The sequence below is a fragment of the Balaenoptera musculus genome, chromosome 20 (genome assembly GCF_009873245.2).
Source record: "Balaenoptera musculus isolate JJ_BM4_2016_0621 chromosome 20, mBalMus1.pri.v3, whole genome shotgun sequence".
Taxonomy (NCBI): domain Eukaryota; kingdom Metazoa; phylum Chordata; class Mammalia; order Artiodactyla; family Balaenopteridae; genus Balaenoptera; species Balaenoptera musculus.
Genome location: NC_045804.1, coordinates 19,586,804 through 19,614,561, shown reverse-complemented (window position 1 = coordinate 19,614,561; position 27,758 = coordinate 19,586,804). Strand labels below are relative to the sequence as shown.

Below are 27,758 nucleotides of genomic sequence, written 5' to 3'. Positions count from 1 at the left end.
CTTTGATTGCCCAGTCGCAGCCCCACGCCCCTCTTCCCCGGGGCCTGGAATGCTGCTCTCTCTTCTGTGTGGCCTCTCTATGCCCTTCTATTATACAAAAACCCACCAACTATACCGCTTTTGTTTCTTTAAAAATAAATTTGGGGGACTTCCCTAGTGGTGCAGTGGTTAAGAATCTGCCTGCCAATGCAGGGGACACGGGTTCGAGCCCTGGTCCGGGAAGATCCCACATACTGCGGAGCAACTAAGCCCATGTGCTGCAACTACTGAGCCTGCGCTCTAGAGACCGCAAGCCACAACTACTGAGCCCGCGTGCCACAACTACTGAAGCCCATGTGCCTAAAGCCTGTGCTCCACAATAAGAGTAGCCACCGCTCGCTGCAACTAGAGAAAACCCATGCGTAGCAATTAAGACCCAACGCAGCCAAATAAATAAATAAATAAATTTATTAAATAAATAAATAAATAAATTTGGGGGGTGGGGGGACGGAGTTTGAAGCAGACGCCAGAGCCTGTTCGCTGAACTGAACCAAATCACGGGGTGTCTGTCCAGAAAGCCGGCGCTCAGTTTCCTCAGGAAACGGAGCTAGGACTCCCGTTCTTCTCGCTAAAAAAAAAAAACAAAACCTCAGGATGGAGGATGGGTTTTAGATTTCAGTGGTCTGAAAGACGTTAGCAGCTCCTGAGGTATACATACCCTCTCCTTTTCTCTTTTTACCCCAGCTCGGACCTCAGAAAACCCCCTCCCACTTCCACAGCGCCTCTCCTCAGAGTTACACACGGAGAACAAGCCAGCCCCCGTCATTGGCTAGATTCCCTGTCCGTCTCTCCGCTACGATTCCGAGTGGTGCCTTTTGAATGCCCTCTAGTCCCGCTTCCCTTGCCTAATTGGTTCATTCGAACGGGCCCCCGGCCAGCTCAGTCATTCATTGGTGAATATAAAAGGCCAGCTCTGATTCGTTTTTCGGATCGGTGCCAGTGAGAGCGCCTCAGGGATTGGCTTATCTGATTTGGGCGGGCTAGCGGAACGTTCAAACCGGAGTGGAAGCGCTTTCCTAACCGACGAACGTCTGTGGAGAAGCGGCTTGCTCCGTGATTGTCTCAAAGGTCGCGCCGGCTTAGTCGCTTGCAGGGTTCTCGAGCACCTTCACGACCGTCACCATGGAGGTGTCGCCACTGCAGGTACTGCTCGCGGAAGGGTCGCGTCGCGGGGCCTCAACGCGGCCCGGCATCCCTTCGGCTGCCTGTGAGAGGGGGAGGCGCCTGGGCTGTGGTCCGGCAGAGGCTGACTGGGCGCCGGTGTTCCGCGTCGATCCGGGTCCCCTGGGCTCGGCGTGATCGCGAAGAGGCTGAAACCCCTTTCTCGTGCTAATAGTGAAGTATTATCGGCTAACCTGGCTTCTAAGGTGTGCCGTTGTGTTTCACTGTGTCTAGGAATTCACTTAGTCCTGGAGTAGATCGGTGGGATCATGGTCCGCGTGGGGCTTTAAGCGGCACAGACAGATGCTCTCCTCTTCTACCTGGGGCTGAAAATGGGATTGAACGCCCCGGACCTTGGAAGGTGCAGAGCAAGGCACAGGGTTCCCACTGTGCAGCCGGCAGCCCCGAGGTGCTCAAAATACGTCCCTCCTGTGTTCAAAACGTTAGGTGCCCAAAGGATGGGATCCATAGCCTCCCAAACTGCTGCTGCTGCTGCTGCTGCTGAATTAGAATCTATTATTTGCCTGGGACCTAGTAGGCACTCAGTAAATATGTGTGGAGTAGGTGAAAGAAGGGGGTGTATGCTATTGATGGCGTCTAACACGTAAAAATATTTCCATGTCAGATACACTTGGCAAAATAATATGTCAATTTAAACGGACACCTGGGAACCTGGCTGCAGTTAACTTAAACTGCCATGTTTGTACAAAACGATGTCAACTCCACTGATACCTACTAAAAGGTTGTGATTTGTTATAGTGTGTGTAAGCAGATCACTATGATAGGTGTTTTGTTTATGGTTTCTGATAAACCTGTGACTCAAAATACCTTCTCTTCAATTTTTAAAACATTGCCAGCCTGTAAATGACAATATGCAAGTCAACAAAACAAAGAAAAATGAAGATGCTAAGAAAAGACTGTCTATTGAAAGAATCTATCAAAAGAAGACACAACTGGAACATATTCTGCTCCGCCCAGACACCTACATTGGCTCTGTGGAATCAGTGACCCAGGTAAAACCAAGCTAATTAAATGCAGTTACTAAGTAGTTAAAATGTGTACTTTTCCAGGTTAATTTTCTGTACTTCATGTACTTGGAGTGTCACTGGAACTGGCCTAATCTATCATGTATATTGTCCTACTAATCCAGAAGACTTTACAGTCATCATGATGATAAAATAGAATAAGTATATGGTCAAAGTAACCATATTTCTTTGCCTTATTTCCAGCAAATGTGGGTTTACGATGAAGATATTGGCATTAACTGTAGGGAAGTCACTTTTGTTCCTGGTTTGTACAAAATCTTTGATGAGATTCTAGGTGAGTGTATTCTTTTTTTTTTTTTTAAACATCTTTATTGGAATATAATTGCTTTACAATGTTGTGTTAGTTTCTGCTGTATAACAAAGTCAATCAGCTATATGCAGGTGAGTATATTCTTTAATACAAAGATCCACTGGTCAGATCCTTCCTAAGAAGTATCATTCCTAGCAAACCCTCTGTAGCCAGAAATCCTATCCTTTCAAACAACAGTTGGCAAAGGTGAGGCAGTCTACTGGAATCTAGGAAGTTGACTTCTTTCCTAGAAACAGGCCTATAAATAAAAATTGCTAAATGAATACCTCATTAATGTTATTCCTGTGCTGCTTGAGATTTTTTCCTTTTTTTAAAAATTGCTAAATGAATACTTCATTAATGTTATTCCTGTGCTGCTTGAGATTTTTTTTCTTTTTATGTCTTAGAGTTAAAGGATGTTTTTTAAAATACTTTAATTTTTGGGCTTCCCTGGTGGCGCAGTGGTTGAGAGTCTGCCTGCCAATGCAGGGGACACGGGTTCGAGCCCTGGTCTGGGAAGATCCCACATGCCACGGAGCGACTGGGCCCGTGAGCCACAACTGCTGAACCTGTGCGTCTGGGGCCTGTGCTCCCCAACGAGAGAGGCCGCGATGGTGGGAGGCCCGCGCACCGCGATGAAGAGTGGCCCCCGCTCGCCGCGGCTGGAGAGGGCCCTCGCGCGGGGGCAAGGACCCAACACAGTCAAAAATAAATAAATAAATTTAAAATACTTTAATTTTTGACCAATGTGTATTTTATCTTCTTTCAGTCAATGCTGCAGACAACAAACAAAGGGACCCAAAAATGTCTTGTATTAGAGTCACAGTTGACCCGTAAGTCTCTTGCTTAGTCTTTTGTTTTTTATAGCTCACTGTTACTGTTAGTTGCATTTACTTTGATTTATAGTAAAGTTGGCTTTTTTTTAAATGGGAGTTTGCAAAAGTGCAGAAAGGTAGAAGGCTAAAATGAACAATCTATGATACCTACAATCTAGATCCAACAGTTATCAACACTTTGCCATATTTGCTCCATCTATATTTTTTCTGAATCATTTCAAAATAAATTACAGACATTATGACACTTCATCCCTAAATATTTTAGTAAGCATCTCCACTAACTGCTCTAAGTATTCTGGAGTCTATAGCTGTAACTTTTTCTCATGATGCTATTCAAATAGTAAACCAGCAGGTGGTGATAGAGAATAATTTGATCGAACATTTCTGCTCATAAATGTCCCCCTTTGTGGGTAGTCAGGGTGTTGCTTCCCCTTGTTGTTAGCCTGATGAGTTATAACATAAACTATACTTTAGGCTCTTTTTGGGAAATGTGTTAATGATGAACTCAAATGCTCCTAAGGACTTGATATCATAGTCTTTTAAAAAATGTTAAGCTAGATTTAATTAGTCTTTTTTGTAGATAATACTCAGTACTATTTGTAATAAGAACCATAGTGTGTTTCCGGTTATAACTAAAATACATTATCTTCTGAGAATCAAAATAACTAGGAGATAAGTAAGTCCAAATAAGTTTTTAGCATTTTATTGGTGAGCAGGGAAGTTTACAATTAATAATGCCCTTTCATATTTGTTTTGCAATGTACTTTGTTGGGTGGGAAAGCTAAGGGTGCTGGGACAGTACAGATGATCCCCTTAAAAGTGATATAATAATATTGTTTCCAAATTTTGTCCTTTTCTTTCCATTGGGCATAAATCATTTCCCTTTGTTTATCCTAACATTTTTAAATTTCCTATTTTTTCAATATTATCAGTGTCTGCCCAGGTGTTGGAAAAGGATTGATTTTTTTTTTTCTCTTGGCTCCTGTTTCAGGAGTGGTAGGAACTAAGCATGCTGAAGTTCAAAAGGTATATATGAAAAAGAGTCATAAAGAAATTGAGACTTGTGAACTCATGTATTTTAGAGATGATAATATTTAAATATTAGAAAATATTAAGCACTAGTTTAACATCTGTTTTATAAAAAAATTTTTCACTCTTCTTTTCTTAGGGAGAATAATTTAATTAGTATATGGAATAATGGAAAAGGTATTCCTGTTGTTGAACACAAAGTTGAGAAGATGTATGTCCCAGCTCTCATCTTTGGACAACTCCTAACTTCTAGTAACTATGATGATGAAGAAAAGAAAGTAACGGGTAGAGTATTGAGGAAAATAAAAAACATATTTGTTGCTGAAAAAAAAATAACATCTTTTAAATGACTGTCTGTGGCATAAAGGTTAAAAGCATGGAAATAAATCTCTGTAATTGAATAACATTGCCAGTGATTAAGAAATAAAGCTGTTAATGAGATAAGAACAATTAAATAGTATTTTGCATTTATTTGCCCAGGTGGTCGAAATGGCTATGGAGCCAAATTGTGTAATATATTCAGTACCAAATTTACTGTGGAAACAGCCAGTAGAGAATACAAGAAAATGTTCAGACAGGCAAGTAAATAGGTATCTTGTGCCTTGATTATAAATTGTACTATAGCAATTTATAGTGGTATTAATGGTTTAACATAATTTATAAGCTATTACATCATGGGAAATTATTCATAAACATATATTGGGGGGGTTGGGGGGTTTTTTGGTGTTTGTTTGTTTGGGGTTTTTTTTTAGGACTTGTAAATTTGTGTTATTTAGTTCTAGTTTGTGAGATTACTTGAATTTTTTCCTCTCTCCTCTATTCTTTATTTCCATAGACATGGATGGATAACATGGGGAGAGCTGGTGAGATGGAACTCAAGCCCTTTAGTGGAGAAGATTATACATGTATTACCTTCCACCCTGATTTGTCTAAGTTTAAAATGCAAAGCCTAGACAAAGATATTGTTGCACTGATGGTTAGAAGAGCATATGATATTGCTGGATCCACTAAAGATGTCAAGGTCTTTCTCAATGGAAATAAGCTTCCAGTAAGTACTTTCCTGGGTGTGGGCAATGAGGGACTATTGTGATCATTGTCAAAGGCAATGCTGATTTTTATTTTTCCATCCCATATATTTTTCTTAACCACTTCTCAAATATGTTCCTGTAAAGAAAACATTATGCTACGTTTTTTAAAATCAGTTAGCTCATTTTAAGTTCACTAAAGTCTTTCTCAAAGAATCTCCTAAATAAATCCTTCTGTGTCTTTTAATGACCATCCTCTTATGCCCATCAGTGAACACCATTTCATTAGTTTTGAAAAATCTTTACAATCTACTTTTTAATTTACTTTAAATAAATTTTTAATATTATTATTTTTAATTCCTGTTTAGATAAAAGGATTCCGTAGCTATGTAGATATGTATCTGAAGGATAAGGTAGATGAAACTGGCAATCCACTGAAAATTATCCACGAACAAGTAAACCCCAGGTGGGAAGTGTGCTTAACAATGAGTGAAAAGGGCTTTCAGCAAATCAGCTTTGTCAACAGCATTGCCACTTCCAAGGTAATTTTATTTTTGAATTATTAATCATGATTTACCTTTACATATAAGTATTATTGATTTAAATATATAAAATGAACTTGAATATTTGGCTACCTTGGCATAAAGGAAGCTAAATTAGATTTCTTTTAATGTTTTATTATTATAATTTTGAGGGCAATGAATTTACAGTTTGGTATTTTTCCTCATTAGGGTGGCAGACATGTTGATTATGTAGCTGATCAGATTGTGACTAAACTTGTTGATGTTGTGAAGAAAAAGAACAAGGGTGGTGTTGCAGTAAAAGCACATCAGGTATGATACTTTAACACAGTGTTCTTTTTCGAAAGTCAAGAAAGAAGAGAAAGGCTATAAATAAAACATGACTAAGTTTTTAGTGATTTATTATCAACTTTTACTGCAGGTAAAAAATCACATGTGGATTTTTGTGAATGCCTTAATTGAAAACCCAACCTTCGACTCCCAGACAAAAGAGAACATGACTTTACAAGTCAAGAGCTTTGGATCAACATGCCAACTGAGTGAAAAATTCATCAAAGCTGTGAGTACTTAGGGGGAAATAAAAAATAGAAGCACCTTCCTTTATTTTCCATTGCCCTTCTCAGCCCTGCAGAAATAAAGCTTCCTCCCACATGTCTTCTCACTCTGAAAAGGAAATAAAAAAACAACTCTTACCTCTTACCAGGTCTTACCAAGCCCTTAATTACCATCTATATACCATCTATATTTACCCATTACATGTCACCAGTTTAGATCACTTCTGAATTTAACCCATCTAACTACTTACCTAGTTGAATGCCTAAAGTTCATTCATTGAATGCCTAAAGTTGCTCTCAGTGGACATATCCAAAACTGAATTAGTTCTCTCCGTACTAGCTGATCGCCATACAAGGAACTCCCCCACCCCCAGAAAACAAAACTATTTCCTGTTTTAGTCAAAGGCCCCAACTAACCACTGGGTTGCATAAATCTAAATCCAAATTCCTTAATTTGGCCTGCAAGACCCTGCCATTTCCAGCCTCATCTCAGTACCACTTTTCCTACGTTATCTAAGCTTCACTTCTACTGGCTTTAAATTACTCAAAAGCAGAGTACTCTTCCCCTCCTTAGAGCTTTTTCACATTTCAGGCAGAGGATTACTCTGCCTGAAATGCTTTACACTTGGCTATTTTAAGTCTCTTTTTTTTTTTTTTTTTTTTTTTAATATTTATTTATTTATTTTGGCTGTGCCGGGTCTTAGTTGTGGCACGTGGGATCTTCACTGCGGTATGCAGGATCTTTAGTTGCAGCATGCGGAATCTTTAGTTGCAGCGTGCGGACTTCTTAGGTGCGGCATGCAGACTCTAGATGCAGCATGTGTGCAGGATCTAGTTCCCTGACCAGGGATCGAACCCAAGGCCCCTGCACTGGGAGCGCAGAGTCTTACCCACTGGACCAAAGGGAAGTCCCCAACTACTTTAGGTCTTAAATGTCATTTCCTCAGGAAAGCCTTTACTTTCTACTTCTTTCCCTAAGTTTGTTCCCATATAACACTGGGCATACATTACTATATGTAACATGCTTTTCACTTATCTGTAACACCTGTCACACTTGTAATTTCTCATTTTATTTCTGTCTTCCTTGTTGTAAACTAAACTCCTTGAGGACAAGGACCATGTCTAATTTGTTTTAACCAATAGATCTCCACATGCAGCTCAGTGCCTGGCACAATATAAGTATGTAGTCAGTAAATATTTATTGAATGAATGAACCCAAAGGAACCAGCTCCCTCAGTAGTGGTAACCTGAGACAGGAAGATGTGCCACCCTCTATCCAGACATTACTTTTCTACCTCTTTTCATCTTTGAATTCTTTTTATTTTTGTGTGAGCTCATTTGTACTCTAGATTTCTGACAGAACTCTTCTTCCTTAACATGAATCCTCTCATTTTCAGGCAACTGGCTGTGGTATTGTAGAAAGCATACTAAATTGGGTGAAATTTAAGGCCCAAATCCAGTTAAACAAGAAGTGTTCAGCTGTAAAACATAACAGAATCAAAGGAATTCCCAAACTTGATGATGCCAATGATGCAGGTACACATTTAATAATGTTTCCAAACTTTAAATCTTGTAGTTGTTATTTGTTTTATTCATTAACAGCATACTGTGGATATTTTCCCCTTGACACTTAATATTCAATGGAATATTTGTACTTTGTTAAAAATCAACCAGTTCCCTGTTATTGAACACTTGGGTCATTTCAATTTTTAGCTGTTAAAAATAGTGTTGAGATGATTATTTTGGGGTATAAAACAAGAATGTTTCTACAGTAATCTATTACCTAATGTAGAGGAGAAAAAAGTCTTCTCAACCTTCTTAGGTCCCTGGCTATCTCTGAAAATTAAACTGACAAAGACAGATTAACAGGAAAAAAGCATGTGAATTTATTTAATATGGTTTTTTGTGACACCAGAACATTGTAAGGAAATGCAGACCCAAAGAAATGGTTAAACCTAAGTGGTTTTATGCTAGCTTTGATGAAGAATGGAAAGTTGTAGAAAGATATGATAGCACAATGATTATGAGCTAAGTATAGTAAACTTGGGGAAACTTAGCAAGGCCTTTTCATCCAGATTCTTCTTGGTGACCCTCAATCTTGGATTAGAATATTCCTTTCCTCCAGGTATAAAGAGGGCATCTCCTCATGAGGGTCTTACGACATGCTTCAGGGGCAAAGTTTAACAGGGAGGTCAGAGAGATCTTTCTGCTTCTACCATTTTCTCAAAACTCCCTCAGCTTAAGATATTCAGTATGCCAAGGTGCCATATTTTAGGGTAGCATGTCTTAAACCTCATCACTAACAAATATATTAAATGTAATATAATTAAATGAATGTTTAGCAACAGTATAATTGTCATGAGAAATTAGTCTAAGAAACTAAGACTTTATTAACTTACAAACTTTAGCTAAACTGTGTATCTAATTACTTAGCTCCATTTGACTCGTCAGCCAACTTGTTATGAATTGTAAATTATTTGTGTTTTATCACATGTCTGAGTTAGTATATTTGAGGTTGAACTAAATGCTAATATTAATTTGTTTATTTTAGGAGGCCGAAACTCTACTGAGTGTACACTTATCCTGACAGAGGGAGACTCAGCTAAAACTTTGGCTGTTTCAGGCCTTGGTGTGGTTGGGAGAGACAAGTACGGAGTTTTCCCTCTTAGAGGAAAACTGCTTAATGTTCGAGAAGCTTCTCATAAACAGGTAGAATACATAAAAACTATCTTCAGAATCTAAATCTAGTTTTATAATGCAGGACTTCATGCTTGTATTTCATTCCTTTATTGGGCATTTTGAAATATATCTTGGATTTTTTTTGTTATTTTAGGAAATTGGGTACACTGTAGCATATCTTAACAGATCTTTCTGACTTACTGAAGTATAGGCTAATATACTCAAAATACTGGAGTTCAAGAAAACCCAAGCAACATATACTGTTGTAATTCTTTGTTCTTTTAAAGTTTATAAACAAAATAGTACTGTTTTGACTATACATCCATTTCAGATAATGGAAAATGCTGAAATTAACAATATAATCAAGATTGTGGGTCTTCAGTACAAGAAAAACTATGAAGATGAAGATTCATTGAAGACTCTGCGTTATGGGAAGATAATGATTATGACAGATCAGGTCAGATTTGTTATCAAATATTTTAAATTTCTAAATTTTACTTATTTATTTATTTTTGGCTGTGTTGGGTCTTCGTTGCTGCGCGCTGGCTTTCTCTAGTTGCAGCAAGCAGGGGCTACTCTTCGTTGCAGTGCGCAGGCTTCTCATTGCGGTGGCTTCTCTTGTTGTGGAGCACGGGCTCTAGGCATGTGGGCTTCAGTAGTTGTGGCACACGGGCTCAGTAGTTGTGGCGCATGGGCTTAGTTGCTCCGTGGCATGTGGGATCTTCCGGGACCAGGGCTCAAACCCGTGTCCCCTGCACTGACAGGCGGATTCTTAACCACTGTACCACCAGGGAAGCCCAACAGCAAATATTTTAGATTGTTAACCTAAATTAAACACATCTTATTGTTGCATTGCTTTTCTGCCATGAAAGGAAATTACTTAACTTGGAGCTTTGTTCATTATTTTTAATCCACATCTAATAAGATATATTATGTATGTATTTTATGTATGTTACATATATAGGTTAAGTGAGTCTGAATTTGAATAGCCTTTTTTTAATCCCCATAGAAAATATTTTGAGAAATTACCAGTAAGTTAATCATAATTTTTTTAGTTTCTAAACAATTCTTTTGCGTTTTGGCTTTCCAAATATTTCTAGGACCAAGACGGTTCCCATATCAAAGGCTTGCTGATTAATTTTATCCATCATAACTGGCCCTCTCTTCTGCGACATCGTTTTCTGGAAGAATTTATCACTCCCATTGTAAAGGTATACTAATTTCTAAGATACCATAATGGATATTTTAAGGCCCTACTCCTCAACCCTGGATACACATATAACCCCAGTGATGTATGATGGTATGCAGGGGACCCAGAAGTGTGGAAAGCCACAGCAATGTGTTTTTTTACCTCAGGTGTCTAAAAACAAGCAAGAAATGGCATTCTATAGCCTTCCTGAGTTTGAAGAATGGAAGAGTTCTATGCCAAATCATAAAAAATGGAAAGTCAAGTATTACAAAGGTTTGTAATGAAACTCACATAGAACTTCTCATTTTGTTATATACCATTGTACAATATTATACAGAGTAACTTGGTGTTCTTGGTTTTGTAGGTTTGGGCACCAGCACATCAAAAGAAGCTAAAGAGTACTTTGCAGATATGAAAAGACATCGTATCCAATTCAAATATTCAGGTCCTGAAGATGATGCTGCAATCAGCCTGGTGAGTTTGAGTGTATTTCATACATACCTTCTAGTTTTAGAAATCAATGCTTCAACTAGTCAATTGAAACATTTAAATTTTCATATAATAAAATGTTTTATAAAATAGATTGTTTTTAGTAAGCATATCCCAAAGAAAGGAGCCAGATATTTTCGAAACTGAGTTTTGTTGTTTATTTGTTAATTTTTTATAGAAGAAATATTTTGGAACCTATTAGTGCCAGTGACATCTTTTTCATCTTCTAATTTGTAGGCCTTTAGCAAAAAACAGATAGATGATCGAAAGGAATGGTTAACTCATTTCATGGAAGATAGAAGGCAACGAAAGTTACTTGGCCTTCCTGAGGTAAAAAAATGTTAAATATATCCCACAAAATGTACTATTTATTACCTTTAGAATTGACATTATAGCAAATTAAAGTTACTGAATAATAAGTACCTCAGTAAAAAAGTTAACAGATAACTATTTATAAATATCCTTATTCTTATTTAGACTGCTGCATAAATGTATTGGACCTGAAAGAAACTACAGAGTCAATGCACTTTTTTCCTGATTGTGCAGCAATTAAATTTGTTTTGTCTTTAAAACATATAAAATACTTCATAATTCTTTGCTTTTGAGGGACTTAACAATTATCATAGAAGTGATAATGCTAACATGTGTCTTTGTTTCATTTTTGTATTAAGCATTGTTAAGACCAGTGATATTTTTTATTTTAAACTAGATCATGTAATACTCTCTTTGGTTCCTCAGGATTACTTATATGGGCAAACTACCACATATCTGACATACAATGACTTCATAAACAAGGAACTTATCCTGTTCTCAAATTCTGATAATGAGAGGTCTATCCCATCTATGGTGGATGGTGAGTTCTATTTTTATCATAAGATGGAAATCAATGCCCAGAAATGGTTAATTTGAGGATATTAATATTTGCACTTCTTTCATTTTAAAGGTTTGAAACCAGGTCAGAGAAAGGTTTTGTTTACATGTTTCAAACGGAATGACAAGCGAGAGGTGAAGGTTGCCCAGTTAGCTGGGTCAGTAGCTGAGATGTCCTCTTATCATCATGGTGAGGTAAACACATAATCTGTAATGTTTCCAGAAAGCATTATAGCAGAAATACCTGCAAAGTCATTCTCCAAACAGCTAATGAAAGTATAAGCTATACATCCATAGTAGAGAACAATGTGGTGAAATATATCAAACTATAAAATTGCTTATTTTTTGACCTAACAAATCTGTTTATAAAAATAATGTTCCTGAAAGGATACTATAATAGATCAAAAGATATGCAAGGATCTATGTTCAAAGAGATTTAGTGATGTTTGCTATAACTTTGTTATGCCAAAATTTAGACATGGAAAGTGTCCATCAATTGGAAAATTATTATAAATTATGACACATCTATGCATGGAATCAGTGATATAACTTAAGTAAATCTATATGTACTAACATTGAAGAATGTCCATGTTCTATTGTCAGGTGAGGGAAAAGAAAAAAGAGGCAGAATAATACTTAAAGGAAGGGTATACTCCAAATTGCTAACTTTGGTTATCACTGGGAATTGGAAAGGGCACCTTTCCAATTTTTCATATATGTCTAAATTGTTTGACTTTATATCAATACAAACATACACCTATTCATTTTTTATTTTGTAATTGAAATTGCTTTTTTTTGCATTTATTATGTAAAACAGTTTTAAAGAATTAGATTGTCTATAAGTTTCTAGAACTTTAAAGGTAATGATTGTCTTGCTTATTGCTTCAATCAAAATATAGCAGGTACTCAATAAGTGTTCACATAATAAACATTTGTTGAATGCTTACCATGTACCAAGTATACAAAGATAAATCATACATGTTCTCTACCTTTAAGGTATAATCACAGTTTAACCAGAGGACTATATCTCACACACACACACACACACACACACACACCCCTATGGAATAGAGTGATACATGCTAGAATAGAAATGAGCAAAGTGTTTAACACAAAGGAGGAAATATTTCATTCTGCTGAGGGTGAATAGAGGAGGTATACCTTCAAGGTTGAGTAGGACTTGATAGAAATTACTGGAAGGCAAGATCCCTGAACTTGGAGCCAGAATTCTTAGGTTTAAGGTACTACTTCTGCCATGTATTTATCTGGGAAAAGCCAATAAATATCTACACTTCATAAAACCTTACAGGATTATAGTGAAACACACTCATAATAACAAACATGTTATTATTGAGAGACTACAGATTAGATTAATGAATCTTTTTCCCCCCACCCACAGATGTCACTAATGATGACCATTATCAATTTGGCTCAGAACTTTGTGGGTAGCAATAATCTGAACCTCTTGCAGCCCATTGGTCAGTTTGGTACCAGGCTGCATGGTGGCAAGGATTCTGCTAGTCCTCGATACATCTTCACAATGCTCAGGTGGGTATGCTTCCGATTTTTTGTGAATTGCCATTTCCAATTTTGAAGTATTGTGAGATTTAGTTGACCAAAAATAGAAAAATCCAGTTAATCGGAAAATAGATTTTTGATGCAGATGCTTGGATTATTAATTGTTTAAAACTAGCTCTTTAAAGTTTAACTGTGCTACTCTTTGCAATGAGTAGAAAGTCAAAATTCTATTTCAGTTTGATAGCTTAGCCTTTGTATCCCTTAGAAGTATTGTTTCCTTGCCAAACTATAAATGTTTTTGCTCCCATTTCTTTTATTTTCTTCTCTTTCTCCATATAGAGCTGTGGTTCTCAACCAGGGTAGATTTTACCCTTCAGGGGACATGTGGCAATGTCTGGAGACATTTTTGATTGTCATGACTAGGGAACCATGCCACTGGCATCTAGTGAGCAGAGGCCAGGGATATTGCTAAACATTCTGTAATGCACAGGGCAGCACCCCCACGGCAAAGAACAAAGATGGCAGTAGTGCCGAGGTTGGGAAACCCTGTAGAGCTTGAGCCGGAGTAAAGAAGAACTTGATTCTTCTTAAATACCACAAGTTGAAATTTTACTTCCTTTACAAGTCTATGGAAAGTATATTATGAGTGGTCAATTTTCACCTGTCATCTTATTCAGCTTTTCAACAGCATAGGGTACGGTAATCACTCCATCCTTGAAAGTCTTTTGTCCTCCAAGACACCAGACTGTTGGTTCTCCTCCCTATTAGTCTTCACTGGGTCCTTCTCATCTTCCCAACCTCCAAATACTGGCCTGCCCTAGGGCTCCTTCATCAGACCTCTTTCCACTAACTATACTGCCTTCCCATCCATGGATGGTACCTCGTACATCCAGTCTCATAGCTCCAGCCCTACCCTCTAAATTTCATGTCCCCTCTCAACATTTACTACTTGGATGTCTAATAAGTATCTCAAACGTAAGTTCAAAACCATATCCTTAGTCCCTGTCTCAGTAAATGGAAAGCCATCCTTCTAATTCTCAGGCTCAAAATTTGGAGTTACCTTTGACTCCTTTTCTCCACACTTGCATCCCTGTGGGCTCCACATTGGAAAAATATTAAGCCACCCCATTCGTTATATTCATACAGACTATTATAGTCTACCATTCTTCTTTCTTTTGGCAGCCAATTGATTTTTTAAAATAGGTTACTCTGGTTCAGAACCTTCCAACTTCTTCATTCAGAGAAAAACTAAAGCCCTGTTTTAGCAAACCAGACCCTATATGATATGTGCTCCCACTCCCCATGTCTTTTGATTCCATCTCCTACTATCTCTGCTTCAAACACACCTGGCCCCTTTGCCTATAGTCAAACATGCCTTCAGGGCCTCTGACTTACTGGTCCCTCTGCTTGCAGTACTCTTTCTCTCAGTTTCTTCTCTGCTCAAATGTTATCCTATCAGAAAGTGCTTACCGTTCCTTAGCATCCCCTCAGTCAATCTTAGCTACTTTATTTTTCTATTTAGCATTTATCGTACCGCCTGACAAAATGCCTGTACTAGAATAGCTCCCTGTACTGAGCTCCTTGAAGACTGAGACTGTATATCTGCAGTGCCTGGCATGTAGAAAGTACTCAATAAATAATATTGGTAAATGAATATTAGTCAGCAAGTAAAGCCAAAGTAATTTTCATGTATATATCTGAGATAACATATGTTCGTTCTTTCCATGAAAGTTGTGTCATAGCCAATATTTTTCTAAAATAACATTCTTTGTTTTCTTTAGCCCTTTGGCTCGGTTGTTATTTCCACCAAAAGATGATCACACGTTAAAGTTTTTATATGATGACAACCAACGTGTTGAGCCTGAATGGTACATTCCTATTATACCCATGGTGCTGATAAATGGCGCTGAAGGGATTGGTACTGGCTGGTCCTGCAAAATCCCCAACTTTGATGTTCGTGAAGTTGTGAATAACATCAGACGTTTGATGGATGGAGAAGAACCTTTGCCAATGGTAACTATTCTGTGGTACTAGGAACCTTATTAGTTTTCCTCTGGTTTCAATTCAGCAGATGATATGGTTAAAGAGGACACAAATAGAAAATTTATTTCATGCTTAATGTTAGTTAGATTTATTGTTTAATGCCGTTGGGATTTGTTTTAGTATCACATTTAGAAAATATTCTGTTTTAAAATACCAATTTAGCTTCCAAGTTACAAGAACTTCAAGGGTACTATTGACGAGCTGGCTCCAAATCAATATGTGATTAGTGGTGAAGTGGCTATTCTTAATTCTACAACCATTGAAATCTCAGAGCTTCCCATCAGAACATGGACCCAGGTAAGTAATTATGGTTTTCTTTTTTGATTTTTGTGATCGGGGAAACATTTTTTATACTGATGTTTGTTGAATATTCAGGAGCCTATGTCTGAGAAACTTACAAAAGGATTATTTCTTTCTTCAGACATATAAAGAACAGGTTCTAGAACCCATGTTGAATGGCACTGAGAAGACACCCCCTCTGATAACAGATTATAGGGAATACCACACAGACACCACTGTGAAGTTTGTTGTGAAGATGACTGAAGAAAAACTGGCAGAGGCAGAGAGAGTTGGACTACACAAAGTCTTCAAACTCCAAACTAGTCTCACATGCAACTCTATGGTATGTCTTGTTTCATGAGAAATATGTATGTTTCCATTTATATTAAAGACTATTATCAATTTTAAAAGGATATCTTAGGCTACTTTTACAGTTTCAAAGAATAAAGTCATTTCTCTAAAACCATTAATGTTTAGCCAATTTATCTGTTGTTGACTCTAATCTTGTTTTTCTTTTCTAGGTGCTTTTTGACCACGTAGGCTGTTTAAAGAAATACGACACAGTGTTGGATATTCTAAGAGACTTCTTTGAACTCAGGCTTAAATATTATGGATTAAGAAAAGAATGGCTTCTAGGAATGCTTGGCGCTGAATCTGCTAAACTGAATAATCAGGCTCGCTTTATCTTAGAGAAAATAGATGGCAAAATAATCATTGGTATGTTTTTGGAACAATAACTTCCTGTACTAAAATCACTATCGTGCCTCACTTCCTTTAAACATTTTTGGTGAGAGGGATGATGGGGAGGGCGGGCAAAATCCGTTTATTTTCACTGGTTACACGTACAAGTACTTCTTTCAAATACCTAAATAAGCATTTATAGTTTAAAAGAGATAGCTTTTCCTAGATTGAGCATCGTGAGAAATCAAGATTTAGTTAACATTTAGACAGGAAGAGAACAGAGAGCTAGAAGAGGTCCCTGTGTAAACTGATTGATAAAGAGCAGAGATAAGTCTGATAGAAAAACAAAAAAAGGAAGGAGGATTTTAAATGACTTATATTATAAGTAAATGGTATACTCAAGACTGAAAGTCATGTCTAAGGGAATTTTTTTAAGACATTCTAGAAGCAACTAAATCAGAGTTTAAGTAACCAGGAAGAAAACAGTTTTTTTTTTTTTCTTTTGTTTATTTTTTATTTTTTTATTAATTTATTTATTTTTGGCTGTGTTGGGTCTTCGTTTCCGTGCGAGGCCTTTGTCTAGTTCCGGCAAGCGGGGGCCACTCTTCATCGCGGTGCGCGGGCCACTCACTATCGCGGCCTCTCGTGTTGCGGAGCACAGGCTCCAGACGCGCAGGCTCAGTAGCTGTGCCTCACGGGCCCAGTTGCTCCGCAGCATGTGGGATCTTCCCAGACCAGGGCTCGAACCCACGTCCCCTGCATTGGCAGGCAGACTCTCAATCACTGCGCCACCAGGGAAGCCCCCAAGAAAACAGTTTTGACTAAAGCTGGAAGGTTAAAAGAAATGGCCCAGCTCTGGCCAGAGTAAACTAGAAAAGCCAGGTAACTATGGTTTGTAGTAGCAAGTCCCAAAACATGACAACACAAGTTACCAGTGATCACAGGATCATTTTCTAATGGTACATGAAAATGTTTAACTTACTTAGTTACATGTTCATTTTCATGGATATTTTAAAATATAATAACAATGGCATATCAATCCCCTAATTTCACAGATATTATTGCTTAAGACAAAGCTAAAATAAGTAATATTGGATATAACTCAAAGAAAAATAAAAAGTAAAGATTGTATTTAGTTGACTGGAATTTAGGAAATACTAGAGACTATCCAGTCTTCTTGAGGAGTAAATATAAAGGGCCTAAAAGTGTGACCTATATCAAGTTAATTGATGAAAGGTGGTACTCGAAACCTCACTCTATTATAGCTAGTAACTCTCAGTGTCCCTCAAAGTCTAATAAATTGACTGCAGTAAACATTGGGAGAGGGGTGCTATAGAAAAAAGGGAACAAATGCATTATAGGGGACTATAATCAAGAGAAATCAATGTCTGAATGGGTGGCACTAAAAACTTGCCCACTCGGGTGTTGAAATTAAAAGACCAGGGAGGAGACTTCCCTGGTGGCGCAGTGGTTACGAATCCTCCTGCCAATGCAGGGGACATGGTTTCAAGCCCTAGTCCGGGAAGATCCCACATGCCGCGGAGCAACTAAGCCCATGCGCCACAACTACTGAGCCTGCGCTCTAGAGCTCGCAAGCCACAACTACTGAGCCTGCGTGCCACAACTACTGAAGCCCATGTGCCTAGAGCCCGTGCTCCGCAACAAGAGAAGCCACCGCAATGAGAAGCCCGCACACCGCAACGAAGAGTAGCCCCCACTCGCCGCAACTAGAGAAAGCCCGTGCGCAGCAGTGAAGACCCAACACAGCCAAAAATAAATAATAAATAAATAAATTTTAAAAATAAATAAATAAAAGACCAGGGAATATAACTGAGGTCAATATTTATCAGAAATAAAGGTTTTGATTGTCTTCTGTTATTCTGAGTTATGATTAAGTCACTACCTCATATATGATTTGACTGCCCCCTTGTGGTAATTTACATTTGTCAGTGGTTTAGGAAGCCGACTTGACTATCCACCAGGATGTACAAATTTATGCAAGAAGACAGTTTAATCTCCAGTTTTAATCTTTTCACTTAATATGGTAAAACCTTATCCCTTTCCTAAAAAATTGCTCAAAACTACTATCTCTGTTCACATTTGTTTAAACAGAAAACAAGCCTAAGAAAGAATTAATTAAAGTTCTGATTCAAAGAGGTTATGATTCGGATCCTGTGAAGGCTTGGAAAGAAGCCCAGCAAAAGGTAATTTCTTGGTTAGCATTTTCTGTATTATTAAAGACTATGTATAGTCTAATGTCTATGTTTCACATTTCCTATTAAAGCTACATTTTAATTTCTCCTTTAGGTTCCAGATGAAGAAGAAAATGAAGAGAGTGACAATGAAAAGGAAACTGCAAAGAGTGACTCTGTAACAGATTCTGGACCAACCTTCAACTACCTTCTTGATATGCCTCTTTGGTATCTAACCAAGGAAAAGAAAGATGAACTGTGCAAACTAAGAAATGAAAAAGTGAGTTGTTGATGGATAGTACATGTTGCTTGGTTGTATTCTAATGGTGAAAGTAAATTGTGTGCTTTGGGAAAACGCTGTTTATGCACATAAATTAACTTAATTTTCTGACTATCTTATGAAGGAGCAAGAGCTAGAAACATTAAAGAGAAAGAGTCCATCAGATTTGTGGAAAGAAGACTTGGCTGCTTTTATTGAAGAGCTGGAGGTGTGTAGTTTATAATGCCTGTGTTAGAATTTTTATTAATGAAATAATGTATTCTAGCAATATACCTCTTTGTCAAGAAATTTCACAATTGGCAATAGAAAGAATATAGGAGGCATGGAGATACATTCCAAGATAACACATAAAATAACAGATTGTTAGAAACTAGTTAGAATAAAGTAAATGGTGCCAAGAAACATACTACCTAGAAGTTTTTGGACAAAGAAGGGAAAGAGCAGGAGTTGGTTTTTGACCTATTGGGACTGAGAAGATAAAGAGAATTCAAACGTGGAAGAAAACCAGCCCAGTCCCTCAAGTAAACCTGAAAGGACAAAAACAGTTTCCTTCAGGGCTACCTGATCAGTAGTTTCAGGAGATCCTCTGTTACCAAAATTGCTAATGTGGTTTGTTCTCCAGTATTATCTTAACATAAGAAAAAGTATTTCATAAATTAAGATAAAAGGCCTAACATGCAGATTTATATTATTGTACTTCAGTTTGGATGTCCAACTTGTAATCAGTTGATTGGATAAATGTACATTACTGGAATCACATCCTTTCTTATTTCTTAATTGAGTTTACAAAGTGTGCCTTAATGTTGGTGGTATACCTGATAGAACAGCTTATCACAAATTTATGTTAAGATGTAACAAATTGAAATCAGTTTAACCGTTGCCTTTTATTCTGTCCCTATAAAGTGGCATCGATGCTGTAATGTCTTTGTTAGCTTATAAACTTGCTTTCTTATATCAACCTTTTGTAGGCTGTTGAAGCAAAGGAGAAACAAGATGAACAAATAGGACTTCCTGGGAAAGGTGGGAAAGCAAAGGGGAAAAAAACACAAAGGGCAGAAGTTTTGCCTTCTCCATGTGGAAAAAGAGTCATCCCCCAAGTGACCATAGAGATGAAAGCAGAGGCAGAAAAGAAAATTAAAAAAAAAATTAAGGTAATACTCTTGAAAGCATTATACATAAAACACTTTAAATATTTTTCCCCTTAAAATTGAACTAATCATAAAACTTCTAATCCCGTAGTCAAGAATTTATCAACTAATCATAACTTTCCTTTCTTATGAGCCTGATTTTTTTAATCTTTAAGTATCTTGAAAAAGTCATACCCATACCTTTCTTTATTCAGAGCTTTTAGCCAAAATACAAAGAAAAAAAAATCACTCTTTGACCAGATATATATTTGTATATTTGACCTTATATTATTCCAAATAATAAATGGGCAGAACTTAACCATTTTTGTCCTGCTATCTTTTAGAATGAAAATACTGAAGGAAGCCCTCAAGAGGATGGGATGGAAATAGAAGGCCTAAAACAGAGATTAGAAAAGAAACAGAAAAGAGAACCAGGTATTAAAACATTTTAAGGAAAATCATATAGAGTTGAGACTAAATTATGTTTGTTACCTAGTACGTTCCATATAGACATTCAGAAGTTCTTATTGAGGTACATGAAGAAGGGCTATGTCTGAAGTATACTTGAACTTCCCTAACATTGCCCTTGGGATTTGATTCATTTTAGAAGAGATCATTTTGTAATGAAATACTTTGTTGGGATCTAAAGAAAATGTTCAGTTTATTAGCTTTCACTTTCTAGCCAGTTATGAGGTTTTCATATATGTAATATATTCATATGTAAAGCTTCTTGAGGACAGTCACCATATCTTAGTCATGTTGTTTTATCCCTAGAGTTCAACACCATGCCTGGGATATACTTAACACTCACTCAGTAAATTAAATAGAAGTAACAATTCTGTTAACCATTTGATTATGCCTTTACTGAATATCTACTTTTTTTTAACTTCTTCATTGAGATATTCACATACCAAATTCATTCATTTAATGTGTACCATTCAGTGGTTTTCGTATACTCAGTTTTAGAACAGTTTCTTGTCCTGGAAAGAAACACTGTACCCAATTAGTGGTCACCCCCCATTTTCTCCCAACTCCCCCTCCCTCTAGGCAACCACCAATTTACTTTCTGTGTCTAGATTTGCCTATTCTGGACATTTCATATGAATGGAATCATATAATATGTTCTTTTGTGGCTGGCTTCTTCACTTAGCATAATGTTTTCAAGGATCATCCATGTAGTAACATGTATCAATACTTCATTCTATTTTGTTGCCAAATAGTTTTTCATTGTATGAATATACCACATTATATTTATTTGTTCATCAGCTGCTAGATATTTGGATTGTTTCCACTTTGGGGCTTTTATATTTCTTTGGCGAAATGTCTATTCAGATCCTTTGCCCATTTTTTAATTGGGTTATTTATCTTTTTATTGTTGAGTTAGTTGTAAGAGTTCTTTATATTCCAGATGCCAGACCTTTATCAGATATATGATTCTCAAATATTTTCTGCCAGCCTGTGTATTATCTTTTCATTTTCTTGATGGTGTCCTTTGAAGCACAAGTTTTTAATTTTAATGAAGTCTAATTTATCTTTTTTTTTTCTTTTGTTGCTCATGTTTTTGGTGTCATATCTAATCTTTTGCCAAATCCAAGGTCATTAAGATTTACCCCTAGGGTATTCCCTGGCAGTCTAGTGGTTAGGACTCCATGCTTTCATTGCTATGGGCCCGGGTTCAATCCCTAGTTGGGGAACTAAGATCCCACAAGCCGCACGGCATGGCGAAAAAGAAAAAAAGAAAAGATTTACCCCTTATTTTCTTCTAAGAGTTTTTAGTTTTAGCTCTTACATTTAGGTAATTTTGAATTAAGTTGTATATGGCATAAGGAAGGGGTCAAACTTCATTCTTTTGCATGTGGATATCCAGTTGACCTAGCACCATATATTGAAAAACCTTCTTCCCTGTTGAATTGTCTTCACCCTTGCCAAAAATCTATTGACCATAAATAATAAGGTTTATTTATGGATTCTTAACTCTATTCCATTGATTGATGTATATGTCTATCCTTGAGTATCTACTTTTGATAGATAACGTTCAGTTCTGTGGAGAATACAAAGATGAATAAAACAAATGGAAACATCTTAGTATTAAAAAGAAGTAATAAAAGTATGTTGTGTGTGCTGTGTTGTGGAAAATTATATATTGGCCTTATAATACAGCACATATTTAACTTTAAACCTACCTAGCGACAATTAGCATATAAAACCAATGAATCAGATAAGTATTTTGAGCATTCACGTTTCCCATCACTATCTCAAATCTTGTGAGGACACAAGAAGTGGGGAAGCATGGCACTTACCCTCAAGAGGTTTATCAGGAAAGAAAGGTAAAGCAGTCCATACTAGCCATTGTAGGGATTTAGAGAAAGGTGAGATCAGTGTGGGTACATGTAGATTGTAGAGGCTTTGTGAAAGAGGTAAAACTTGGGTTAGAGTCTTAAAGATTGGGTAAGATTTAGGTATTCTAGACTGGGAGAAGGCAAATGGACATATAATATGCATGGGACAATGAGAAGGCCCCTTAACAGAGTGGAAAATAGTAGAAAATAGTTAAACCAGATTATGGAGAGTTAGAAAACCAGGTTGTTGGAGGTGGGTGGATAAGATTAGATTCAACTAGGAAATATGAAATAAGTAGGTGTATGAAGAAAGAATATGAAGAAAGGACTAAGTCAGATCAATAAGGAGTCTGTCCTTATCTTTGGGCCTAGATGAGGGAAATAAATTGCAAAGGATGGGTATGAGAGACATTGGAGGAAAAGAATTAACAAGACTTAGTGACTTCAAACCTCCTTAACGCAGCCATTAAATGCTCCTCAAGGTTTGGGCCTAGCCATTCTTTTCCCTTTGAGTTGTCTCCCTTGCCTTGACTTTAGCAGTAATCTTCTGTTGATCTTGCATCTGTTCTTGTGCCTTTCCCATCTTCACACTACAGTCTGAGAGAACTCTTTAAAATGCATATCTGGTCATATTGGTTCCCTGTTTAAAACAAAATCCTTAACAAGACCAGCCACTCTCTTGGGACTTCCCCAGTGGTCCAGGAGTTAGACTCCGCCTTCCAATGCAGGGGGCGCAGGTTCGATCCCTGGTTGGTCGGGGAACTAAGGTCCCACATGGCGTGGGGTGCAGCCAAAGATTTTTTAAAAAAGACCAGCCACTCTCCCTCTGACTTCTGTTTTCCAGCCATAATGGATTTCTTTCAGTTTCCTAAGTGCACCATGTTTTCTCACAGGGCTTTGTACATGTTATTTCCTAAACTGGAATGATTTGTCATCCGCCTCCCTTCAACTAGTTAACTCAAGCATCTCTTTCTTAGAAAAGCCTCATATATATACATATGCATACATACTACATGCCCTGTGTAAACATATATGCCATGTGGGATTATGATTATATATGGGATTAGATGACCAAACTATAAGCTCCACAGAAAGAGGGACTATGTCCTTTTCTGTTCACCATTCTATTCCCAGTACTAGCACAGAGTTCAATAAATATTTGAAGGATGGATGGATGATAGATGGAGAAAAGTGAGTCAAAGAATATGTAAACATGGTTAATTCCTATCTCCCTTCCAGGTACCAAGACAAGGAAACAAACTACATTGCCATTTAAACCAGTCAAGAAAGCCAAAAAGAGAAACCCCTGGTCTGATTCGGAATCAGATATGAGCAGTAACGAAAGTAATTTTGATGTCCCTCCCCGAGAAAAAGAGCCACGGAGAGCAGCAAGTAAGGAAGAGTGAAGAACATGCTGCATATTCTGGAAGATTTGAATGGGCGATCTATTTCAAGGCACATAATCCCAGAAATTGTTATATCTTAGAGTAGTAATTACATTTTTGAGAAACTAAAACATCTTTTAGAAGATTAAACTGAAGCTTATATCTTCAGGAAATGTTATATTAATCTGTGGATTAAATATTTCTCCTATTATCCTCTTTGATTCTTTGTATATGTATATTTTTCTACCAGCAAAAACCAAATTCACAATGGATTTGGATTCAGATGAAGATTTCTCAGATTTTGATGAAAACGCTCAAGATGAAGATTTTGTCCCATCAGATGCTAGTCCACCTGGGACCAAAACGTCCCCAAAGTAAGTATCCTCTCTCATAGGGATCTTATCATGATGGTTTCTAATAGTTGATGATATATTCTTTGTTGTTTGACACATTTAGACTTGGTCGTCAGGATTTTTTTATTATTATTATTCTAGACATACTAACAAAGAACTGAAGCCACAGAAAAGTGCCACATCAGGTATGTATTTAAGTAAAAATAGTGAGATGTCTGCTTTACTGGAGCACTCAGGTCCACCCGGCCTACATTATCCAAGTCCTGTCTTTGAAAATAAATGTGGGTTCTTGTTAGCATTACATTGATATTGTTCATTAGGTTTAGTTTTGCACATAAATAGGTTCTACATTTAATATACTGAAAGTAATCATTTGCTTGCCAGGTACTATGCTAGGTGCTAGAGATACAAAAAAATACTGTTTGCTCATGAAGAACCCAGAAATTAGAACAGAGTTATAAAAGTGTGTTTGAAATATTCCAGAAAAGTCACAGACTTGGTGTTTAAATAGGAATTCAGAGCAGGGACAAAAGCAGTAAACAGATTTTCATGTATTGCTTATATGTACTATTTTCCTTTCCATTTGAAGTAACGGACCTTAACGCTGATGATGCCAAGGGTAATGTACCACCTCCTCCAAGCTCTCCTGCTGCTGATTTCCCAGCTGTAACTAAAACCATAAACCCTGTTCCTAAAAAGAATGTGACAGTGAAGAAGACGGCAGCAAAAAGTGAGCCTCGGTCTTTGAGATGGGTTAATATTGGGATAAACTACTGGCTGCCACAAGTCAGCTTCAATTTTTTATTCCCCAAATTTACTATAGATATTGAAATTAAGCCTTTACCAAATGAAAACAAATCTTTAGATCTTCATAATCAAAATTGCTAGTCAAAAGGTTTAAAAATAGCATGTTTCTCAAAATGCCAGGTGTTAGCTTATTTCTATGACAGGGATGGGAGTTAGAAACAGTTGCAAATGTTTAACATGAAGCATATACCTACAAAAAAATCATATGCTTAAGAATACTTTGATTCTCTAATGCATTTCATCTCTGTTAGGTTGTCTTTTCCTATGTTAAATATAAGCAGTCAACAGGTTGCTAAAGAAGGTTCACTGTGGGAACAATTCAGCTGAGTGGCCCTGACAAATGCCTGTGTTCACTTGCAGGTCAGTCTTCCACCTCTACTACAGGGGCCAAAAAAAGGGCTGCACCAAAAGGAACCAAAAAGGATCCAGACTTGGATTCTGATGTCTCTAAAAAGCCTAATCCCCCCCAAACCAAGAGTCGCCGCAAGAGGAAGCCGTCCACTTCTGATGATTCCGACTCTAATTTTGAGAAAATGATTTCTAAAGCAGTCACAAGCAAGGTATTTATCCTAGTCAGTCCTTTTGCTGTAGGTATTTTGAAGCACATAACCAAGCTTTGCTCCTAATAATTTGGCACATTTTTAAGGAAATCAATTTAAATCCCATAGTCCATTAGCCTTTTACTCTATGTAGTTTAGTTGTAAAAAAGTTAAATATGCCACTAATTAGTCAATGAGAGAGTTGCCTTCGGTCTATTTCTTTCCTTTCTTTTTTTTTTTTTTTTTAATTTATTTATTTATTTTTGGCTGCGTTGGGTCTTCATTGCTGCGCGTGGGCTTTCTCTAGTTGCCGTGAGCAGGGTCTACTCTTCGTTGTAGTACGCGGGCTTCTCATTGCAGTTCTCTTTTGGAGCATGGGCTCTAGGCACGCAGGCTTCAGTAGTTGTGGCATGCGGGATCAGTAGTCATGGCTTGTGGGCTCTAGAGCTTAGGCTCAGTAGTTGCGGTGCACGGGCTTTGTTGCTCCATGGCATGTGGGATCTTCCTGGACCAGGGCTCGAACCTGTGTCCCCTGCATTGGCAGGCGGATATCCTGTGCCACCAGGGAAGCCCCAATTTCTTACTACTCATTAGAAGGTGGAAAACTTGAGTTGTAGTCTGTTGATATATTTTTTGCATCGAAATTCTGCTGTCAGGTTGACACTGTACAAACTACCTGGGCTCTTCTCTTTTAGAAACCCAAGGAGGACAGCGATGACTTCCATCTGGACTTAGACTCAGCTGTGGCTTCTCGGGCAAAATCTGGACGGACAAAAAAACCTATAAAGTACCTCGAAGAATCAGATGAAGATGATCTGTTTTAAAATGTGAGGTGATTATTTTAAGTAATTGTCTTATTGAGCCCAAGACTGGTTTTAAAGTTACGTGAATCTCTCAGTTTCCTCCCCTCTGAATTTAGTTTGGGGAAGGTAGTTTTAATTCAGAACCATCAAAGTGAAGTAGAGCCCAAGTGTCCCTTATCTTTATATAATACTGTCTAAGTAGTGACCATCTCGTGGGATTGTTTTTTTCTCTGCTTTGTATATGTATTGAGTCTGTTTTCTTTTGCCTTTTAAATCTGATTTTAGGTTCTTCTGGCCTCTAGAGACAGTTGCATGGTCACTTCAGCATAATGTAGTTTGACCACTCATTAAGCTAAAATTGGAGCACTTTGACATAAAAGTTTCTACTCTGCCTACTTTCTGTAAATATGAGATACAGCATGATTAATTTCTCTGTTTTATCTTAGTTTCATAGATAATTTTCCATCAGATAGAACTTTATGTAGTTCCAGTACCAAATACTCCTCGCTCAGCCTTTTATGTGCTGAATTTTTAAGCAGTGAAAAATTGTTCATATTCTTCATATCTTTTTGAATAAGCTGAAGAAAAACACCGTGGCTGTGTCTATATAACCTCAACACAGTCAATCAGATGAAGAAAATTAGACCCTAAGTTGAGATTATCTCAACTCTTGACTTGTCCCCTCTGGCTGCCTGTGAGTCTGAATCTCCCAAGGAACAAATTTCTAGGAGGCACTAGATTGCAGAAGAGTCGGGGACAGCATTCTCTCAAAGATCTTATATATTATATTGATGCCATACTCAGCAGCGAGCTGTTACATCCAATTTGAGGAAATCTCCATAATTTTCAACTTGTAAGCTTTTTAAGACCGTCCTGCATTCGTTATATGTGTGTGAGTTGAGTGGTGTTATCAATGTTTTTGTAAATATTTACTATGTTTTTCTATTTAGCTTAATTCCAACAATTTTATGCTTTAATAAAATGTTGTAGACATTGCAACCCGTGATTGTTGCCCATTTTTCCCCCTGCACTACACTCTTTCCCTTAGTCTAAAATATATCCTTCTTCACTATTCACTGTAAATAGTTTTGAGAACGATTCTGATCATTTTCTGATGTGCCTGCTCCTGGCCATAGTGATAGTTCTGAGAGAGAGGCACCATGACCTAACTGGGGCCATCCAGGTTTATTCCTGAGATTTTTAAACGTGGGTGCTAAATTCATCTCTTCCACACTCAAAAGGCATTGGCCCTACATCAATAAATAACTTTAAATATAAACTTTTTTTTTTTTAATGATTCCCACTTTAACAATATTTTGATAAACTAGTCAACTGCTTGATGATATCAATAAGTTATATTGGGGCAACTGGCTAATCATTTAGGGGGAAAAAATTTAGAAAAATCTAACCCCTTCCTCCCATCTTACCAGAAAGTTAAGTTCCAATAGACTTTTTTTTTTTGGTGACACCATGTGGCACGTGGGATCTTAGTTCCCCAACCAGGGATCGAACCCGTGCCCCCTGCATTGGGAGCATTGGAGTCTTAACCACTCTGCCAGGGAAGTCCCTCAAATAGACTGAATATCAAAAACAAAACTAAAGAAGTACTAGAAGAAAAGTAGTCTTGAGTTACAGAGGGATATCCTAAACATATCCCCAAGGGTGGTATTGACAAAGATATGGAA

The 27,758-nt window shown here is 37.5% G+C and overlaps 1 protein-coding gene across 1 annotated transcript; it reads left to right on the top strand.

The window, feature by feature from the left end:
• Nucleotides 1-1,024: 1,024 nt before the first annotated feature.
• Nucleotides 1,025-27,067, top strand: TOP2A (DNA topoisomerase II alpha). Its single transcript, XM_036838343.1, has 35 exons — nucleotides 1,025-1,182; nucleotides 2,058-2,213; nucleotides 2,430-2,520; nucleotides 3,305-3,368; nucleotides 4,540-4,685; nucleotides 4,881-4,978; nucleotides 5,236-5,448; nucleotides 5,794-5,967; nucleotides 6,157-6,258; nucleotides 6,368-6,505; nucleotides 7,898-8,036; nucleotides 9,052-9,209; nucleotides 9,511-9,636; nucleotides 10,280-10,390; nucleotides 10,536-10,641; nucleotides 10,733-10,842; nucleotides 11,095-11,187; nucleotides 11,596-11,710; nucleotides 11,801-11,922; nucleotides 13,127-13,275; nucleotides 15,027-15,258; nucleotides 15,451-15,585; nucleotides 15,710-15,910; nucleotides 16,089-16,284; nucleotides 18,361-18,452; nucleotides 18,556-18,720; nucleotides 18,845-18,928; nucleotides 19,689-19,871; nucleotides 20,192-20,282; nucleotides 23,426-23,578; nucleotides 23,822-23,945; nucleotides 24,066-24,109; nucleotides 24,514-24,654; nucleotides 25,092-25,291; nucleotides 25,966-27,067. The coding sequence occupies exons 1-35, from the start codon at nucleotides 1,162-1,164 to the stop codon at nucleotides 26,092-26,094; spliced, it is 4,602 nt and encodes a 1,533-aa protein (XP_036694238.1). The 5' UTR covers nucleotides 1,025-1,161; the 3' UTR covers nucleotides 26,095-27,067.
• The last annotated feature ends 691 nt before the right edge of the window (nucleotides 27,068-27,758 follow it).